Here is a 20,225-nt window from a genome sequence, read left to right on the forward strand (position 1 = left end):
CGTTTTTTTAATTAATTGGTATCGGGATATCCAACACGATTTTATTTACTTCAACTCAACTATAGAATCAGCGAGGCGTACCCAGTGGGACCATTAATGATATTGGCTCTGTTTTATTAAAGTCCGATATTTTCAATATCAATAAACTAAAGACTAAAATATTTTTGCGAGTAGCTATCCATCGAGGTCTGTCACGAGCCGAGAATTGTCGTTGGCAGTAGTACTGTATCGCGAGTAATGGGATTACTCAATAATACAATTTTGTTCTAATAGCGCAGTCCAAAAACGCTAGGTAGGCTAAATGATATAAAGTGGAAGCCATTCCCAATTAAGAACAACAGTGTATAGTTCAGATGGTATAAATGAGGTTATTTCGAAAATATATATATATGAACAGTTGCATCTTATATGGTAAGATTGTAATTTGTACATATTCAAGTGGACTCAATTCATATTTATGTTTAAGTTAATCGAACAGTGAAATTTTAATTGTAGATCATGACTCGATACTAAAATCTAGACGAATTGAGTAGATGACAAAAAGCTTTCATAACTTTATTTAAAAACCTGAATAGTTTTAAATACGAGTATAAAACTATTTACGTACCGTTAGTGTCACCGCTTTCTTTGAGTCAGATTAAATATGAGTTTATCAAAATATTGTTTGCAATTTAGTTCATGGGCTGTCGAACATGATTGTAACACGAATACACTTTCTGTCTCGTGAACTGAGTTGTTTGAGATATATCGCGTTAAATCATCTCGCATTCAGTTTTACTGAAATCATAAAAGTACAGTATGCACGTGATACCAGATAACAGTATGCCGGATGACAACTGAAACAATGTTTGATGACACTAGTTTTGATAAATCCTGGCCGGAATGTAGTGCAGGATATAGGGAAATTCTTTCACCTGTAATATTTATGCCTATCGATCTTTCGAACAGTATCATACACAGGCAGTAGTTTACACACAGGTGATATCCCTGGTGTACAATCGTACCACCAGTGAAGCAACACCAAGGTGTTTTTCAAAATCGAGATTAAATGAGGAAGCTTAATATTTTACGAAATACCGTATACATATGCTTGACATTAGTTGTACAAAATTTATTGGTTTATATATTTTCGGACGCAATCACATTTCCCTTAAAGTAATAAAACTTATGAATTATCTGTACAGTACTATGAGAAGCATAGTGCCTTAATTTAGTATACATATTTGCTGTGTGGATTGCGATCGCATAAATTGAATGGACACTTTATAAAAATTGAAGACTTTATTTGAGGTATTGTGCTGACGTGTATTAAACGCAGTGTTTAGAATACTCAACATTCAGTCTACAAGAGTGATATTAAAGCGCGATCGAATGCAAGCAAGGCTATCCCTATAAGACAATCAGTATAGCCAGAGAAAAAATATGCGATGGGCGGATAACATACTTGATTTAGTAGTCTTCCACCAGAACCAGAACTTTGTTTTTTAAAGAATACTATATCATGTTCAACACAGAGGACATATTTGTTTTTTTAGAATCAAATTTGTATAAGTAATATTTTGTACAATGTCATATATGTCTGTCATATTTTATTCTAACTTGCAAGCCTCGCGGATAAATATCGAACCATCGCACTCATTTCCCTCTCTGCTTCAGTGCGCAAAAAAAGAGAAAAGCAGATAAACTGCGAGGCGTGTATAGTACTTTGTCGTTATAACACTGACAAATATCTGCTTCATTTATTCTGTTGGATTTGTAAGTATGGATCTTAAAAGGCTCCAAGAAGAACTGAAGAGCGATATTATACACCATCAGGTAGTATCATATTTACTCATATCAAAAATAATAACTAATAAATTTATTTTGACCACGGGCACAGCTACGTCGTAGTCTATTTTAGTGACGGCAGCATTGGGTAAATATTGATCTGGTTGAATAGTTCATAGCGATAAAGTACGGGTGTATTACTTATAGTTTTTTGGAATTTTAATTGGTAATTTTTACCTACCTGTGTAAAAATTTGAATCACATATAACCTACCTCGGAATTGTTTTCAATTAACGTTAATTCACCACATTTAGATGCGCAATTTGACGCCAGTAGACTTTGGGCAATGTGCTTAACTCTTTTTGCTTGTCGCTTTTCTTTTCTCGACCCTTGACCCCATACCACTTTATAAAAAATAGTGATTTTAATCGGAGGATAAGCGGGCGAATAATAGGCAATTAATTATGAATATCCTCCATCGCCAAAATAAAATTTACGCATCAATTAGGAATCAGTTGAAGGTTAGTTAACTCGCGTATTACTACCAAAAGTCCAATATGACTCTTTTGCTCGTCATGAACGTTAATTTAAGTATATGACATTGCTGATGTTCAATTGCATTTATCATTGCTTTTATCGTTCTATCTGTTAACCAAAAAGTAATTTTCAACTATCACTATGCCCTACTGCGATCATCGGCGTCTAGGTCTTGCGCACGTAATGCGTAAACTTTGCTTTGGGGGTTCCCCTGTTCTCAAGCACAGCGTGCGGTATCTCAATACTGCAATAGCTTGAAGGAAAAGTTTCTTCTGCATTGCAAACAGATGATTTAAATAATAAAATATGATATTGTCTGATACTTTATGTTTGATGGATCTTAACTGGGGTGTGTATATTTGATATTTAATTGTTAGACATCATTAATAAGACATATTGTTGTAATGCAGTAATGGGTGAAGTGAACCATTACTGCAATATGTCATTATGATAGCATCTCTCTTCACTGACAGACTAGGGAGGATAAATTATAAAATGATTCATTTTTTAGAGTTTTATCATTTTGCCAACTTGAAATGCAAAAGCTTATTTAATAATAGCTAAATATAGAGGTATATAAAGGACACAGTAGTAAGCCTACAAACAATAGCCAGGTAATTAAAAACCATTGATTAGTTAAATTTTAATAAACATGTCAAAACACAGAAACAAACATATATATTGTTGGGTCGTCAGTGTGAAACCAAGTGTATGCAAGATTGCTTAAAGCTGCAAAGACTCATTCTTTTAGTATTGGCAAAAGTGGTCAAAGTAAGAGACATAAATAGGATAGGACATGATTCAAATAATTATTCCAGGGGAGAGGAACTTAGCTGTATGTCATCTGAATATGCTATTATTGTAATATTCTTTTTTGCAGGCTCTGATGCAAATGCTGAAGAAGAATCCAGCGGTATGTTTATATATTTCCAGCAGTTTTAATATTCTTCGACTTGGGGAATTTGATTTTGATTCAATGAAATATTAATTTTGTTATTTTGTCAGCAATACGCATGCTGATTTATGTGATAAGGGGTAAAAAATTGTTATGATGTAGACCTACGTTTATTAATGCACATAACATGCACTAAATTGAAATAATAACCTCTGTTTTCCATTTACAGGATCAAGCTATAAGATTGAAGCTTAAAGCAGTGCAGAAGCATATTGCTGAACTTGGTTCCCAGCAGAAAAAAATTGCCTCAGCTTCAAGATCATCACCATCTACTAGTGGTATGAGGAAGTGATATAAAGCTGTTTGTAATATTTACATACCTACCTTTATATGCAAAGTTAACTTACAACTGTGTTTCTCCATTCATATCATTGGTATATATTAATATCTTTTATCCGTTCTTCCGAAAACAAATAACTGGCTAACTAATCCCATTCCCGACATGGACTGGTAACCAGACGAGAGGCCATGGTGCGCCATATGATTGAACCGTCTTATCGGTTTTCCTCTCCCCTGGGATAAATCTGTAAATTCTATCCTATCATTTTGATAAAGGAATTGGTTCTGAACTTCTGGCCATCAGAATCACTTTTAGATCCCATGTTCAGAAATAATTTTCAATGCCTCCAAGTTCTGACTGTTGATTCTTTCATTTTAGAAACGGAAGCTTCTTCTTCACACACGTCTCCACTCAAAACAGAGAATGCATCAAATATCAAGTCAAAGCAATCATATACTTTAATTACAATTAAGAATGGTTCTCAGCCAGTGTACACATCAAACAATCAAACAATTTCTGGTCCATCCTATATTGGAAATAGTAATAGGCCAGTAAATCTCAGCAAATTGCCAGGAAAATCATTGAATGCAGGTATTGTATTATCAACTTATGTCTTCTCAATTCATTTCAAAATCTTGAGGTTACTTTATTAATTGAGATATTTGGTCAAACTTTTGAGCAAATCTTGTAAGAAAATAATGTAAACTGACAATAATTGTGACCTTTTTTTGTGCAAAGCATAAATTGTCTTTGGTCAGCTTTGTTACTCACAACTCACAAGTATTATTTTTATACTAATTTCCCTTTTTTGAATTGTATCATAGATACAGAATTAGGATTAATTGTTTATATAGTCAAAAATTGTGCATATATTTTCAAAGGAATTTTTTTTGCTTACCTTACTTGGACCCAAATTAGTTTTTGTGAACTCTCAACTTATCTTATTTAAACATAGATGGTTCATTAATTTAAAAAACTTTGACTATGACTAATATTATGTCCCAAGGGCAATAAGTTTTGACTTTTTATTAATGGCTGAAGCTATTAGTTTGATTTCTGATATTTCGGATTAAAATATTCAACAAAACTTTCAATTTGCTCTTATTGCATTTTCAAATAGCTTGTCATTCAATATTGTGATGAAAATATTACTGAATATCTATATTTCAAGAATTTTATTGTTGCATCAGAAATTGCCAATTATCTATACATGTTTCAGAATACTTCCATATCATTATCATACCTAGTTAATTTAGTTGTATGATTTATGATAATATGAAGATTTCCTTCATTCTTTTTCATTTTTTCAGTTGACAAACCATTTGTTCCTCAGTCAGCTGTATTGGTTGTTACAACACCAAGCCAAATTTCAGTGAACAAACCAGCAATCAAAGCCACTGTTCCTGCTCCAATTCCTATATCACTGTCATCTCTTGTATCTTCTGGAGGCGTTGTCACGCTTCCTGGTAGTTGGAAAAGTTCTGGAACGCAGGCAGCCACTGTGAAAAATACTAAAGTAATGGCGGATGCAATCGGGAGATTGGTGCCTACAAAGCAAGTGCAAATAAAAGTACGGTATTTCAGTATTAATAACATTTTTGTATGAAATAATGCCTCATATTGTTGAATTGTAATATTTTCATACAGGATTACCCCAAAAACAGAACCAATAAATTTCTTAATTACTTTTACCAAATGAAGAATATTTAATCAACACTTAAACTTCTGTTTGTGTGTGGTTCACTGGTTGTATCCAAATATTTCAGTAATCTAGGACGCTTTGCGCAAAAGTGATGTTCTATCTACAATATTTTTCAATGACCAGAGGTCTTTTCCTTGGGGCCCTGTATGTTAATATGATTCTCGATTTTTTGTATGTGCCTTTTATTTCAGGTGCCTGTTGTTCAAAGCCCTGGATCAAATCCGGTCATTATTATGCCACAGAAGACTCCTATGAATAACCAGCCAAAATCATTGTTCAGGTAGAATTGGGAATTTTTAGGTGTTTTTGTCTGATAATGTTGCATTGTCAGTACACGGTGACTCCTTTCCACTTTTGTCATTAGTAAGTTTATCTGATATAATAGTTTGTATGTTGTCATGTACCTATTTCCTCATTGTTGAATGAGGATAGTTATATGTTTTATGCCTCGGGCTCGCAATTCAAAGTGGTAAGAGTGCTCATAGAGGAGTTTATTTAACCACATGTCTATTCATCCTCGTGGCCGAGATATCAGTATACAGTAGTTTCCCCAAAACTGAGATAAACATTTTGCTTGCTTGGATACTCCAGTGGGATAATCAAGGTTTTTGGAAACATTGTGGTGCCAAATTGTTGGGAAATAATCGTATTTCTCTACAACTAATGAACGAGCAGATTTCAAATTTTCAATACTTGAAGATGGAAGAAGTTAGCTATTATCTCTATTTATTTTAATTTTCCCCAAATCCCACATGGCCTGATTGTTATAAATAAGTTTCTGTTGAGCAAAAATCGATTTTAATTTTCAGGTTGCTGCCTAAAGGTTGCCATCCTATACCAGTTAATCCGCAAGGAACAGTAATTACTCGAGGTCCACAATTGATGGTGCCAACAAACCAAGGCAACATAGCTGCTAAAGTACCGGTAACTCAGAAAGCGGGATTTCCAACGATCATCATGCCCAGTGATAGTATGATTAACAAGACAGGAGCTCCATTACAACAAGTTCTTGTACAAAGAGTAGGGCATCGTTCAACTGTGCCTACACCTACCTCGGGTATGTCCAGTTTTACTTCCCCGTGGACAACTCTTCTATCAAACTGTACTGTAGTTTTATCAATGGCATTATTAAAACTGGTTTTATTGCATCCAAAGAATTACGATAACTTGAACAAAATATAAAATTATCTGATTAGAAGCAAATTTTTTTAATTTATCAGATATTATAATTTAAATTTTTCAATTGTGAAGTGTAATCTCAATTTATACATTTCTCTCCAATTAGCAATTATTCTAAATATGTTTTCTGAATCTTTGTTTTGTACTGTTTATCTACATATAATTATAAATTCACTTTTTCAACCCTATTTTTGCAGTCACTTGGCAAGATTTATCAAGTAGAACTCCTGCCATTCACAAACCAAGTTATGTTCCAAGAAAAAGTTATCCAAACATAAATAACGGTGTTGGATCATTTCAAAAGTTCAGGATTTTAGATGGAAAAGCACAGATTTTGTCAAAAACTCACCAAGAATCTACTCAAGGACACCCATCTGCACAAGGTTTACATTTGATAAAAAAGGAACAAGAAATTATCTTCGCTAAACAAAACGTATTTGACGTATTTGAAATCAATCCAGTCATTTTATTTTTGCTTTGCTTTTTCTGCGCTTGTCTTCTGGTTACAAGTTGGATCTGGATTTCACAACATATATGGAAATTTTGAAATATTATATTCGATCAAGAAAAACAATTCAATTCGATTCCGTATTCAGGATGTATTTTAAATCTCAGCTAGTCTTGTTAGTTTATGTGAGGATATTCTCTGCAGAAAATGAGTCTTCACCAATATCGAAAATGAACACTGATACTAATACTAGTTTTGAAATTTTGGATTCAATTTGAATGTGTGAATTTCAAGTTCATTGGCACCAGCTAAATATTAATATCGGTAGTTAAATGTAGTTTTTTTATTTTAATTGTTGTTCCTTCATGTTTCAGTCGGGCATCAAGATAAACCAAGAAATAGTGCTTTAAAAGCAGTGTTGACATCAAAACCAGTTGCAACCACAAGTGGAATGGTTACTTTAGCTAGACTTGTACCACCTGTACCTGGAAACAGTTTTTTCCCGATCAAAACACAAGATACTGTAACTGGTACACAAGGCTCAGTCATGGAAAAACGGTCGATAAAATTGGCAACGAACGATAGTCCTTTTATACCTGTGCCTGTCACCAAGATTTCTTCTATTTCAAATATAAGGCAATCAAGCTTGGATGAAAGCACAGATTCTATTAAACGTAGTGATACACCTGTGGATGAAGAGGTGAATGTTGTTGTTCAAAATTAGGCCACATTGTGAGCTTTTAGCAAGTCACTAAACAAGTATTCAGAATGACTGATTCTTTCTAGTGATTTGGCACAAACTATCTATGTTTCACATGTCAAGTGAGATATCATAATACAGTATTAACCAAAAAAGGCAGAATCCACAAATTTAACACTGAAACATCAGATGTTCTGTTTGTGTAGGATTGTACCCAAAAGTTTCGGGTATTTAAGACGCATTGCACCAAAGTTATGTTCATTCTAGTATTCCAATTGACCTGGGTTAGGTCACCCTATATATTAAAACTGTTTTTTTTTTTTTGCGACATTATAAAATAGAAAATACCTTCGTTGAAATTCCTGTTATTATAAAGACATTCAGCCAAATTTAAATATGTGATTAGCTGCTTATATAAACGTTTTATAGATTATTTAAAAACATAGTTTAAAATGGCATTAGGTCTAATATACTGTTTCATAAATATTTTTGGGCATCAGTTCAATGGGTATGAGATGCACATTTTTATCGAATTCATTCACCTTAGGTGTGAAAATATTTTTATTGAGATCAATTAACATGTATGGAATGTACTACATTGTGTTTTTTTTTATTGCAGGCTAAAGAAAAGTTACAGTATCTTCGTAATATTGATTTAATTCCAAAATCACAAGCGAATCAAGTAAGACGTCGCAGATTCCGAAAACGAAGGGTTGCTGCGAATCCAATTTATAGTGGTGGAATGTATATAAGTAATGATCATGAACCAAAAAGACATTGTCCCGATGTTATGGCGAGTGCTTTGGAATGCATAACTGCACCTGATGTGATCGTCAAACGGCCGAGAGGTAGAATATGTTTTTTTCTGTGCTATTTTGTTTGTTCTAATGAGTTAATTTTTGCCAAAGGTGACTCATAGCATAGGAATCCCAAGTCATAATATTATGTTGCTAAGATTATTTAGGTTTTGGAGTAAGATTCAGTAAATATTATTTTTCTATTCATTTTCGGTATCTCATTGATATATTACATTATCCTGCTGCAAAACAGATTAAAAACGAGTCAAAATTGGTAGGCTAATTTCTAGACTAAATTATCATTTGGATATTAATATACTTGATATAGAATACTTAATTTTATACGCAAAATGGATGCAGAGCTCGGGGTCATAATATCTCACCTGAATAAGTTCTGTTTCATAGTTACTAACATTGAATATATCTGGGGATGGGCAATATAGAATACCGAATCCGGAGGATTCGAATCCACAAGGATCCGATAACAGGCTTCGGTTTCCGCCTCTTCGGCGCCATGCGTCAATTTTGTATTTCCTGTTTCTGATTTATTAATTAAATTCGAGCGTTTTCTCTCGCGTGGAAATCTCTCTCGTTTAATTATACTTGCGTTTTCTCGCAAAATAGGTTGCAACGGCCAGACGCTGGTCGTGCATCTAATTAATTCTCAGCGGGTCAGTTCTAGTATGCTCGGCAGACTAACATTAATAATAATAAAAATGATTCAACGCCGTTCATATCTATTTTTGTATTTAACCGCTTACAATTTAAGTGTGTGAAGCGTGTCTTAATTCAGCAATCAGTATTTAGGGATTACATACATTTGGAACAATTGAAGGCAAAATATATTGTAATATTCCTAAATTTTATTGCCCTGGGATATGCCTGTTTAGTATCAAATAAAATCCAATGTCCAGGACATTTCCAAATAAATAATACATTTATAGTACCGGTAATACATTTACAATCCAGCAATGTGGAAATTCCCAATATTTGAATGAGTATAAAAATAGAATAGGATTCGGTATTCTGGAATTGATTTAACTATTCTAGAATATTTTAGAATAGTGAATTATTCTATATTGCCCATCCCTAAATATATCTCAATCTGATGGAAGAATTATCCAATACTATATGAGTTCAACCCTTTCATGGAGTCTCTGTATGTTCTTAACGGTCCATATTACTAAGTCCTTTTGAGGAAAATCTTTTCCTTATTAAGCATATTCATCGCTATAGGTCGACCACGAGGCTCCAAAAACACGTCAACCTTAGCAGCACAAAAAGCATCTACTTCAACTAGAAATATCAGATCAAACTCGTCCACCTCACCTCTGATGCCTACTCATGTTGAGGAGATAAAGCAATTGAGAGGAATCTTAGATGTTGTGGCATCTGCCTCAGAAGCTGTGACTTCTGCTGGAATATCTAGTGCAGACATGGAAGTGTAGGTTTTTCATAACAATATATAGGTATTAATGTATGAAGAGCTAATAATACTAATCTGTATCATAGAACTATCATAGATGATCCAGGATTGAGAACTATTTGTCAAGTCAAAATCCAAGGTCCATTAACTTCAATGTAGATATGATGAAAACCTCTCATTCAAGATTATTTGAGGATATAATTTGATTATAATATGGATTCTTGGTGAGACAAAGACTTAATCGAAGGCAGAAAATGGAATCAAATTGAGGTGTCTCCAAAATGTCGTGTCCCACTTGTACCACGTATCCCACTTGTCCCGGAGAAGAGGGACACGGTACAAGTGGGACACATGGACAAGTGGGACACAACATTTTGGAGACACTGAAATTAAGGTTTAGGAATAGTTTCATTTATCGTTCTAACAGCGAAGACCCAAAATTCTATTTTGTGTAATCATTACCACAGGATTTGAATAGGTGACCTTTGTAATGTCATGGGGCGGTGTAATAGTGAGAATTTTCCTAATGTCAAATACAGACCATTGCTGTAAGAAATCGCCAATTATATTGAATTTTATGCAAAAGATCTATATTGTTAATAAGGATCTTTTCTGTACATCTTTTACAAATGTGCTATATTCACATTCCCGGCATTCTATTTTTAGACAAGATTTATCTCGCCATTCATCTCGTCCACTACCTAATTCATCCCCATTTGTTGGACCACAGTCAACGTCTGGAGTAAGGTCTAAATCTACAGAACTAGAAAGACCAGAAAGTCGTGTATGTTTTATATTTGAATTTTTTTGTTTGAAATATTACATCTTACATGGCAATCTACACCTACTGCGGGAAATTTAATGTAAAAGTTCATTGATGGTTCCGCTGGATAGGAAATCTCTTGATAGGAAAATATTTTTTTATTCAATTTGATTTTCCTATAATATTCTGATTGAGGACACTTAATGTCATGTTTTATCTTCGGACAAGGCATCTTGCAAGGCCGACTTATCTTAATTTAAGTATCTTTATGAACTTGAAGTATATTGTGCTAAAAGTATACTTGAGTTTTGAAGCTCATGATCTATACGGTAAGAAATAATATTCTATTTCTGGATTGCTAAAAATGCATAAAAAAAATTTATATTACAGGGTGATGAACATGAAGACCAATGTGCAATTTGTGGGAAAACAGGGGAAGTACTTATGTGTGATACTTGTTCTAGAGTTTATCATTTATCATGTGCGACACCGCCATTATCCACTGTACCGCAAGGAATGTGGATTTGTTCGAAATGCAAAAATAACGTATGTGTATTTTTTATTAAATTTGTTTAAAGAACAGTCGCAAGCAGAAACTGAAAGACAAAATAGACCAATAGAAAAATCCTAACCATAAGCTTTGTATAGATTTATATGTGTAGTGGAGGTGCCCGTGAATACTAAGCAAGACTTGAAACAGCTTTTTAATTAATACTACTAAAAATTTGCTAGGAGGAGTCTTTTAATCTTCTGTGGAATGATAAGGGATGGAGGACTGTTTACTTACTGCATGCTAGGAGGGTTAAACGATGCATATATATGTATAAGAGAAATGTGCATTCCTCATATTTTTAAACCTGGGTTTGATGATAGGTTGATCCATGGTTCCCCGATAGATTAATCTGTTTAATTAGTTTACTCATCTAGACAATATGCAAATTTTATTCCGATTTCAGCGTCCTCGCCATTATGGTTTACTGTACATATGAATACCATGTATTAAAATCAATAGTTACTTGCGATACAGAATATGTGATTTCGTTCCACAGTTTAAGTACAACAAATCAAAAACTGCATGGTCTGGCATAGTTACTGCTGTTCATTCTTATTGGGAACATGATGAGCAAAGGGATTCAGATATTGCAAAACATCAAGATAAATTAGATGGCGTCAAAAAAGTTGTTGCTGCTCTGCAAATGCAGACAAAAAGTTTAACAAATGCAGTTATGGTATGTGAATTGATATTTTTTTTATGTGGATTTTTCATCTATTTTTGTGCTAAGAAATATTAGCATGCGTAAACAAAATTTTAGATTCTTATATACAGAAGCTCCGATATTTGTGAGGTTTTCACTGGTTTTATAAAGGATGTCAAGCTAACCAACGCACGAAGGATATAATAGAAGGGGCACTGTGGGTGTTCTACAAGTAAAACTTCACAGTTACTATTTACAGCCTTACTATCTTAAACTGATCCTTGTTTATTCTTTTGAGAATTTTTTTTCGACATTGATCCCGTTTGGTATTAGAAGCTATTTGCTGACATCCTTTTTCAACAATTTCAAGTAAACCTCGCTCATAGACCTTCATCCAGAGTGTAAAAAAATGCGTAAGCTATGCAGAAGACGAAAGAGTCCAACATTTCCAAACGCATAGATCAGCAGCTGCTTGTATTGAGCCTTGTTTGCCATAAAATTTGTTTCCTAAAAATTGGTGTAGTTTTATCCTATACAATGTGCTATTGTCACAGGGTAAAGTCAACCTGCGAAGTAAAGCTATGAGAGAAAAACATAGTTTGGAAAAGGAAATAGTCGACTTCAGTACAATTTTTCAAAATGTGTGGAAATTGCAAGCACAAGGCCACACTGGATGAGACACGAATTTCATTTATTTTTATTTTACATAACCTCTTTCACTCAAGAATATGAATGCCTGGAAATTCGGAATAAAATATGCCATGTATTTGCATCAATTCAGCAATTGGAAATTAGTGGAATCAATAATGATAATTTTGTCACTAACGCTTCATTCAGTTAATTTTAAAATTAAATATGTCTATTCTGAATGGTGATTGATGTTCGTATCTTGTCATAAATTTTTTTAATTAAATTTAAAATAGCATCTATTCTAAACTGATCTAGTTTAGTTCGACCTATCCCAGAAACGATAAATAACAGCATCTGCAGTTGCCAGTTATGGTGGTATCGCAATTTTCATAATTACTGCAATTTGGTTTTCAAAGTTTTTCTTTTTATTTTGTTCAACAATTACATGTTTTCTTGTAAAATTATGATTTTTCTTTTAAATTCCCTCCCTTTATTATTGAGCCTATTTTGAAAGTAAGCAGACAATGGTGGTTTCTGTTTTATTTATTTATTTTCAGGCAGGTTAACTGGAGTTTATCATCTCCCAATGATAAAAGACTGGGCGTTTTCATTGGTCATTCGTTTGAGCACTCCGTTTGCGTTATTACTAAAACAGTCAATTGTCGCTACGTTTATTTAATCTTTTTTGGATATTCAACCATCGAATCCCATAGACTTGTATAAAAATACTTTGGTTGTTAATGTGTGTTGTGTATAACGGCTGAAGAAGGGCTTAAGGTTTATGGGTCGTTGAGGTGCCAGTTATGTGAACTTTTGCTAAGAGTGGTTTTTCCTAATTACAGCTGTGCATGGGAGACCGACGCGAACCTTTGGTAAAATACGACGTGCGCTTCTTGTGGTAAGACTAGGCCAGAAAGGCCACCTAATGGTGCCTCCGTGTTTAATGGAACAATTCGACTTCGTCAGACGATACCAACTTCAATATTGGCCCAGTCGAAATAAAGTTGTTAAGTATCATATAAACCTCTCTATCAATGTGTTTGTAATACTAAATAGTATATAAGAACATTTTCCGTAAACAAACAAAAAAAATCCTGCAAATTGTACGTAACTTGGCCCTCAATTAGCAATGAATACTGAAACCAGCTACTCGTTCAATTTCAGATAGCATAGAACAGGGTTTCCCAAACTGGGGTAAGTGGACCCCTGGGGGTCCGTGATGACTGCACATGGGGTCCGCGACGATATTAAGAGTCTGATCAATCTTTAATGACTGATCCAAAGCCATTGCATATTTTTGTTGGAACGTTGCTGTCAGAAAGGGCAATTAGAAAATCCTACATGTTTGAGGGAGCGTTTCATCTTTTACCAATTCGATGACAAAATACAGGTCGAGACTTGCCGTCGAGTCGGACTTACGAGTTTGCTTATCACAAATTGCTACGACAATATCGTTCGTGTTATTGTGATGTAAATGAAACATTACCATTCCTCGTTGGTTAGGCAGGAATTTTTACGGCATAGAATGGAGTTCCGTCAGAAATTAGATTCTAAAACCGGTGTCCGCGGCTCAAAAAGTTTGGGAAACACTGGCACAGTTTCCACCAGTTTCATTATTATTTCTTTTATAGAACACCAAAATCTTAAGTGCTTAAAGCCTCTGAGAGGCATGATTCGGTCCTGGCCACCTTGTTTAAAAACAGGTCAGGGCGGTGTAAGTAAAACGTGCAATAGCAATATCCTGCAAGGATTTTCGATTGTTTTCTTGGCTGCTATTTGCTAAAAGCTAAATGGGTATTTTAGGCAGTGTTGGCCAATGGTGTGTGAAGCTTGCTTGCTGTATTTATGGCGTCCATGGAGGTTTCCGAAATATGTAGCATGGGAATTTCGCTGAATAACGGTGGAGAATACTATGACGTCATAATCAAAACATGAATATTTGCCTCCAAATACTAGAATTTATCCAATTCTTGAATAGCATTATTTTTTGAAGAGAAGGGCAGAGATGTCATGATCGCCTTGAACAGTTTCGTTTTTAGTTTGTTAGGGTAAAAGATTCTAGTTAGTCACCCGAGTATAGTTGTCGGGTTTTAGGTTAGATAAATGTCTTTGTTTCAGAGACCTAAATTATTTTCAAAATATAACCTGGTCACGTTATGGGAGAAGTATGGGAACGGCGCCTTCGAGAACGGGGTTACAAAATCATGAGTACCCTAGGAGAAGGAGCGTATTCGAAAGTGAAACTTGCTTATTCAACTCGATTGGGCAATGATGTCGCCATCAAGTGCATAAATAAACAAGTGGCTCCCAAAGACTTTGTAGAAAAGTTTCTGCCCCGTGAATTACAAGCACTTCCACATTTACGACATGAAAATATCGTCAAAATATACGAGATTCTAGAAGCGAGCGATGGCTTCGTGTATATAGTCATGGAAGCTGCACGCAACGGTGATATGTTACGGTATGTTCAGCGCCGGGGAGCACTACCGGAAGAGGAAATCAAAAAATATTTCTGGCAACTGGTACAAGCGATTAAATACTGCCACTCCATGAATATATGCCACAGGTTTGTAAACAATGTGAAAGGACTTTGTTTATTCATTTCATTTGATTCGCATTGACTAGTTACAATTTATCTTTGCATGAAGAGATTTAAAATGCGAAAATTTGCTGCTGGATAAAGAAAACAAACTCTTGCTGACTGATTTTGGATTCTCAAAGTCAATGATATTCAACGCTGGTAATGTAGTTCTCAGCTCTACATTCTGTGGATCGGCAGCCTACGCTGCACCAGAGATTATCCGAGGTATTTAGGATATCGAATGAATATGTGAATATAAACTTCATTATTAATTTGTGTATTCAAAAACGCCGAATATAACATCAGGCTCCGACGAATTTATCGTAAAGCATATTTATCTCAAGCTTTGCATTTATATTGACTTAACTAGTGTTGGAACTATATTAGAAGTTGTTAGTTTCTCATTTTCAATAAATACATATATAGGACATCCATATGATCCACGAATGCATGATATTTGGAGTATGGGAGTTATACTTTACATCATGGCATGTGGTCATATGCCTTTTGATGACTCAAATGTAAGGAAAATGTTGAAAGTTCAGTTAAAAAATCAAATAAGATTTCCACCGCGAGTTGCTGACATTTTGTCAGATGAGTTGAAGGTAAGAAAACAACTAATAATATATATATATATACTATGTTGACATACATACTATCTAAGTATCTTGTAGGGCTAGGCTATATTGTAATTTGTGTCCGATTGTCCAAACAAATTATGTGAGAGAGTTATGATTGAATTTCATTTGGTATTCTTGACTGCAATTATATATACAAAGCCGCCGCGCGAAAATTTGTCCTGAATATATCAACATACGCAAAATGGCGCCAAGTTCATAGTCTCGTTGTTTCTAATATCTCAGAACTTTTCAGTGATGCTTAGAATCTCAAATTTTTCTACCGCATATCACCTAAATATGATCTTTTCCCAGCTCATTTCAATCTCATAATGTTTTTTTTCGTTAAACACTAGGTTGAAATATTGAGTTGTGATATTATATATATATATATATATATGTGCAATACGAGATTAGGAATTTTTTGTTTGTATATTCACGAATCCCAATATTTATTACATATAACTTACATATAAATTTAAATTACATTCTAGCATCTCATTAAAAGAATGATTCAGCCGGATATAACAAAAAGAGCAAACATGGACGATGTTCTTGCTCATCCGTTTTTTGGTCCATTGAACGGATCCAGGTTATATTTTTTATTATTTTTGGACACGTAGTGGACATAACGATCGTTTCAATATTATGTTGTTCTTGTTGTTTGACAAAGAATAACACACCTAGTGGAAATATTAAAAAAACGCTTTTCTTTTCGAATACTGGACCAATTGCTTTGAAATTTTCAGTGGTTGAAGATAAAATTTTTCCCCAGAAAGCTATTACTTTTATTCATTTTAAATATTTCTGTTAGCTCTGTGAGATTTGTTTTTGTTTGCTATGACGTCATTAAACGTTCTGCGGCTATCGGACGCCATTTTGTGTCCTACTGTACTGCTTCGCTTGGTGTGAATATATTTGTAGACTGTGATCTGACGGTACGGTAAACCGTACAGTACTGCGAACAGACGTGTCCATATGTTTGGGCGTAGCTCTCTTGTTCCTCTATTGATTGTTTACAAGCAACTAATCTTGACCAATGTGTGCCTTCCAGCACTGGCGGGCTGGCAGTAGCACGGTTCAATGTTTTAATGTGCCGCTAAGCAGGAAAAGAAATATTTAACATATATATCTATATATATATATTAAATATTGTGCAGTGCCCCGTAAAAATATTACGAATTGTCAAAGTTCATAATTGAAACTGTTTACCAAAATCAGAATTCGTTAGAAATGCTAACGTAGCCGTCATACTTACTGATTCCACTTGTAATTGTAACTTGCAACTCAATTGTAATACCACGTTCGAGATAAGTTTGTCAGAGGGCGCCAGAGAGTTGACAGATCTTCTCGGCTTCTGAGCTTATGAGTGCATACTCCACATCTCGTTTTCTCCTGGTTAACTATTTCAAAGTATTTTTGTTTTTCCGACTATTCGATAAATCTAGCTATTTCGCAACCTTTTTCAGGCCAACAACAAGTAGCAACGTTGCTCAGCATATCTACGACTTCTTCGCTGGCCGTCCTACGACTTCATACGCCACTACCAGACCACACGGCATTCGGGCAGAATGCGGTTGCGACAAAGGTCGTCGTCCATCAACCGGATCGAAGATATCCGAAAAACGCTGCTGCAAGAATACACATGGACACGGAACTGGCCCATCAAGTCCAAAACAACACAATCGTACTTATTCCCCAACAAAGGAAAGGCACAAACGACATAAGAAAAATGATGAATGAAGATACCTTTTTTTAATTTTATAATGCATCACCATATCGTACGCTTTTTTTGTATATTATATTATATCAGTTTTTAAATGAGATTACTTGTATAAACGTACTGAGGGGCCACACAATGTCGCTACGCGAAATGAAGTAACTTTTCCGGCCCACATTTACAATTATTTAACAAGTAACACTATTTACAATGTTTACCTTGGTAGAAATGACAATACAAGCATGAATTTTACCCACACAAATGTGTTTGCAGCTAACACAGAACAGAACAACGCATGGGAGATAATAACAAGGACAAATTATTATGCTCTACAATCCATATAACAGGTATCTCACGTAAAACAGTTGGTAATTCCAAATACCGTGAAAATTTAATCTATACTTCCTCCAATGAAAGCGCAGCTTAACATATATTGTGTGCTTTAAATTTGAAACCAAAAATTCAAGTACACTAGATGTTTGTTATCAAAATTAGAACAGAATCAAGATGTCATATCGAAAATTTCGTCAAACATAACAACAATTAAAGTTTCTTTTATTATGTGTTATATCTTCGTCACCGTGGGAAAGATTCTCACCCCCAGACGACCCGACGCAAGTAATTGTTTGTCTCGCGTAATTTGTTTGTCTTATTCTAATTATGCATATTCCTAATTTTATCGCTTGGTTAAATTCCGATCTTTTAACTAATGACCTCGGATCGCGTTATGCAATTTAGTTCATTAATTGAGTTTTATGATCACCCCCTGAGGATGACAGACTATTTAACCTAAGAAATATCGTAGAAAGCCCATATTGCTTGAAATTAAATGCGTGGTAGATTGCAAAATTTGCTGACTCTAATTTTGTGTGTTGGAAGGTGATTCTGCAAGATGCAAAGAGTTTTGTTAGCTGTCGTATTGCTGATATATTTTCAGCAGACGAGGTGAGATGATATTTGTTTCTAATTCATCTTTTACTCGTACGGCGAACCACCATTTCTAGAGTTGTCATCTTTAAAATGATGAAAAATTTAGTATAATATGGACAGTTTTGAACCATTTCTAAATTCAAAACTTCATTTACGCAACAATTTTTGCAGAAGTTTTTTTCGGGCCAATAGCCTCTTGTACGCATTATATACAGTTCTAATAAAATCAGAGCCAGATTCATAACTGTTTGTTAAATGAACGCTGCGATGATCTGTCTTTTATTTGATAAATATTATATTCAATATTACGAAGCAATCTACTTAAGCAATCAAAGCATCTTCAATATTACGAAGCAATCTACTTAAGCAATCAAAGCATCTAGTTAATATATATTTTTCAAATTCGTTTAAAACGAATATTCAAAAACCAAATGTCTAATTTTGTTTATAAATTAACCGTATATCTGTCGTGCCTTGTGCCTTTGTGAAATAATTTGCTTGGCAGTTTAGACAACGCTTAGACTTGGCTGAAATGTTTTTTGTAACTCAGGCTAGCCTCTGTTCTGACAAACAGTTTAGGTGTTAGGCAGTCATGCGGAAGGCCTTGAGCAACAAGTAGTTACCCCGCCATAATACATAGGCGATACATTTTTATGTATTATTATTCTTATTAATATTATTTGACACATTATTATTCTCCAAAATTAGAATATGGGAATACAGTGGAAGAAGAGCTGCCACTGTGGCGTTTTAGTGATTAGTGACAGGAGCTAGTCATTTATTATGCAAAAAATATTTCTTGAAGACATAATATCATTACGCAAAATTTCATTATACAACACGTCATTTTTCTCCAGCTCACGATGGTGCTCAAGGAATGTTACGAAACAAATTCAAACCATGATCGGAAAAAGAGAAGAAAACTCAGTTCCCTGTTTGGATTTGTACAAATATGTTCACGATAAATGGAAATATGATGAACAGAAAATGAAGGTGAAGTATTTTTAAATTCAAATCTGTATATTATGTTGAATAAATTTGAATTGTATTGTGAGAATATGTCTTATGAACTGCATTGTTATCATTTATGAATAAAATACATTTTTAAAATATTAAAAATTTGATACTTTTTAAGTTTCCACTACATGTTCAAAATAGTCGAGAATATATTGCATCATGTCGCGATGTAACCATTTTTCGTCCATTGACGCACTTCACTAACTTGAATTTAAATTTTCATTTTTTTACTCAGAACGTGTATGGAGGTTCGGATGGAGTGGCTTCGTATTTCTATACCAATACCAGCGAAGCACATTGTTTCATTTATAAAACTCCCATCAAGATCGTTAAAAATGTAACAGAACGTCATATTGAATGTTGTACCGGATGGACAGGACCGTCCTGTGAACACAGTTAGTTTTACTATTTTTCATTGATTTTTATTTATTGAGTATTTTCATAGTTTTATTAATTCACTCTACTCAACTTCATTTACTTCTATTATTTATGTTTCTCGTGTATAACAATATACAAGTTTTTTGAGGTTTACTAGTCAGCCTTACGCAACAAAACGTACGTTGAAATAAAGTATTTAAAACCAAGTAAATTTTGCCGGTAAGGCTTATATTTTCTCTAAAATTGTAAGCTTGGTTTTACAGGACATATGGGCATTGGGATTTGCTATGAGGATATAAACTGCCAAATAATATCCCAAAGGACTCTTTCAGTTGAACAAAAGTTTGTAACTGTAGGGGATTGCTGCACAATTATTGGTGGAAAAAGTTGGAGAACAGTTCCAGAAATTTCCAACGTTTCTGTCTGTCATACATGTAATGATGTACAACTTGTTGATATGACATCCGTCGACGTCGACGAAAGTCAAAATATAAAAGGTATTTTATGGAATAAATTTAGTAAATTTTATTTGCGAATAAATATTGCATTTTTAGAGCATGACATAAATTTCACCTTTTTTTATAAAAGGGCAAATATGTTTC

At 34.3% G+C, this 20,225-nt stretch overlaps 3 protein-coding genes across 5 annotated transcripts in view; all 3 read left to right on the forward strand.

The window, feature by feature from the left end:
* Positions 1 to 1,578: 1,578 nt before the first annotated feature.
* On the forward strand, positions 1,579 to 13,121 carry LOC120342940 (uncharacterized). 3 transcript variants are annotated; one of them, XM_039411995.2, is made up of 15 exons: positions 1,579 to 1,815; positions 3,185 to 3,217; positions 3,429 to 3,537; positions 3,918 to 4,130; positions 4,850 to 5,109; positions 5,433 to 5,521; positions 6,051 to 6,298; positions 6,618 to 6,803; positions 7,243 to 7,568; positions 8,188 to 8,416; positions 9,602 to 9,809; positions 10,458 to 10,575; positions 10,945 to 11,100; positions 11,604 to 11,783; positions 12,305 to 13,121. In XM_039411995.2, exons 1-15 carry the CDS (start codon positions 1,762 to 1,764, stop codon positions 12,425 to 12,427), a joined length of 2,532 nt encoding a protein of 843 aa, XP_039267929.2. In that variant the 5' UTR covers positions 1,579 to 1,761; the 3' UTR covers positions 12,428 to 13,121. The 3 variants fall into 3 exon arrangements, with proteins under 3 accessions (XP_039267929.2, XP_039267930.2, XP_039267931.2); XM_039411996.2 differs by lacking the exon at positions 1,579 to 1,815 and adding an exon at positions 2,497 to 2,653; XM_039411997.2 differs by lacking the exon at positions 1,579 to 1,815 and adding an exon at positions 2,810 to 2,918.
* A 1,237-nt stretch (positions 13,122 to 14,358) lies between these two features.
* LOC120342678 (testis-specific serine/threonine-protein kinase 3-like) lies at positions 14,359 to 17,399 on the forward strand. Its single transcript, XM_039411613.2, has 5 exons — positions 14,359 to 14,946; positions 15,029 to 15,186; positions 15,388 to 15,566; positions 16,073 to 16,170; positions 17,048 to 17,399. Exons 1-5 carry the CDS (start codon positions 14,537 to 14,539, stop codon positions 17,319 to 17,321), a joined length of 1,119 nt encoding a protein of 372 aa, XP_039267547.2. The 5' UTR covers positions 14,359 to 14,536; the 3' UTR covers positions 17,322 to 17,399.
* Positions 17,400 to 18,109: 710 nt separating this feature from the next.
* Positions 18,110 to 20,225, forward strand: part of LOC120341852 (SCO-spondin-like) — a 55,368-nt gene continuing 53,252 nt past the window's right edge. The window contains exons 1-4 of the mRNA XM_039410411.2: positions 18,110 to 18,243; positions 19,086 to 19,221; positions 19,481 to 19,640; positions 19,887 to 20,120. Of these exons, the coding sequence (XP_039266345.2) occupies positions 18,191 to 18,243; positions 19,086 to 19,221; positions 19,481 to 19,640; positions 19,887 to 20,120 (583 nt within the window). The 5' untranslated portion in view covers positions 18,110 to 18,190. The remainder of the gene's footprint in view (positions 18,244 to 19,085; positions 19,222 to 19,480; positions 19,641 to 19,886; positions 20,121 to 20,225) is intronic.

Source organism: Styela clava, chromosome 3 (genome assembly GCF_964204865.1).
Source record: "Styela clava chromosome 3, kaStyClav1.hap1.2, whole genome shotgun sequence".
Lineage (NCBI taxonomy): Eukaryota > Metazoa > Chordata > Ascidiacea > Stolidobranchia > Styelidae > Styela > Styela clava.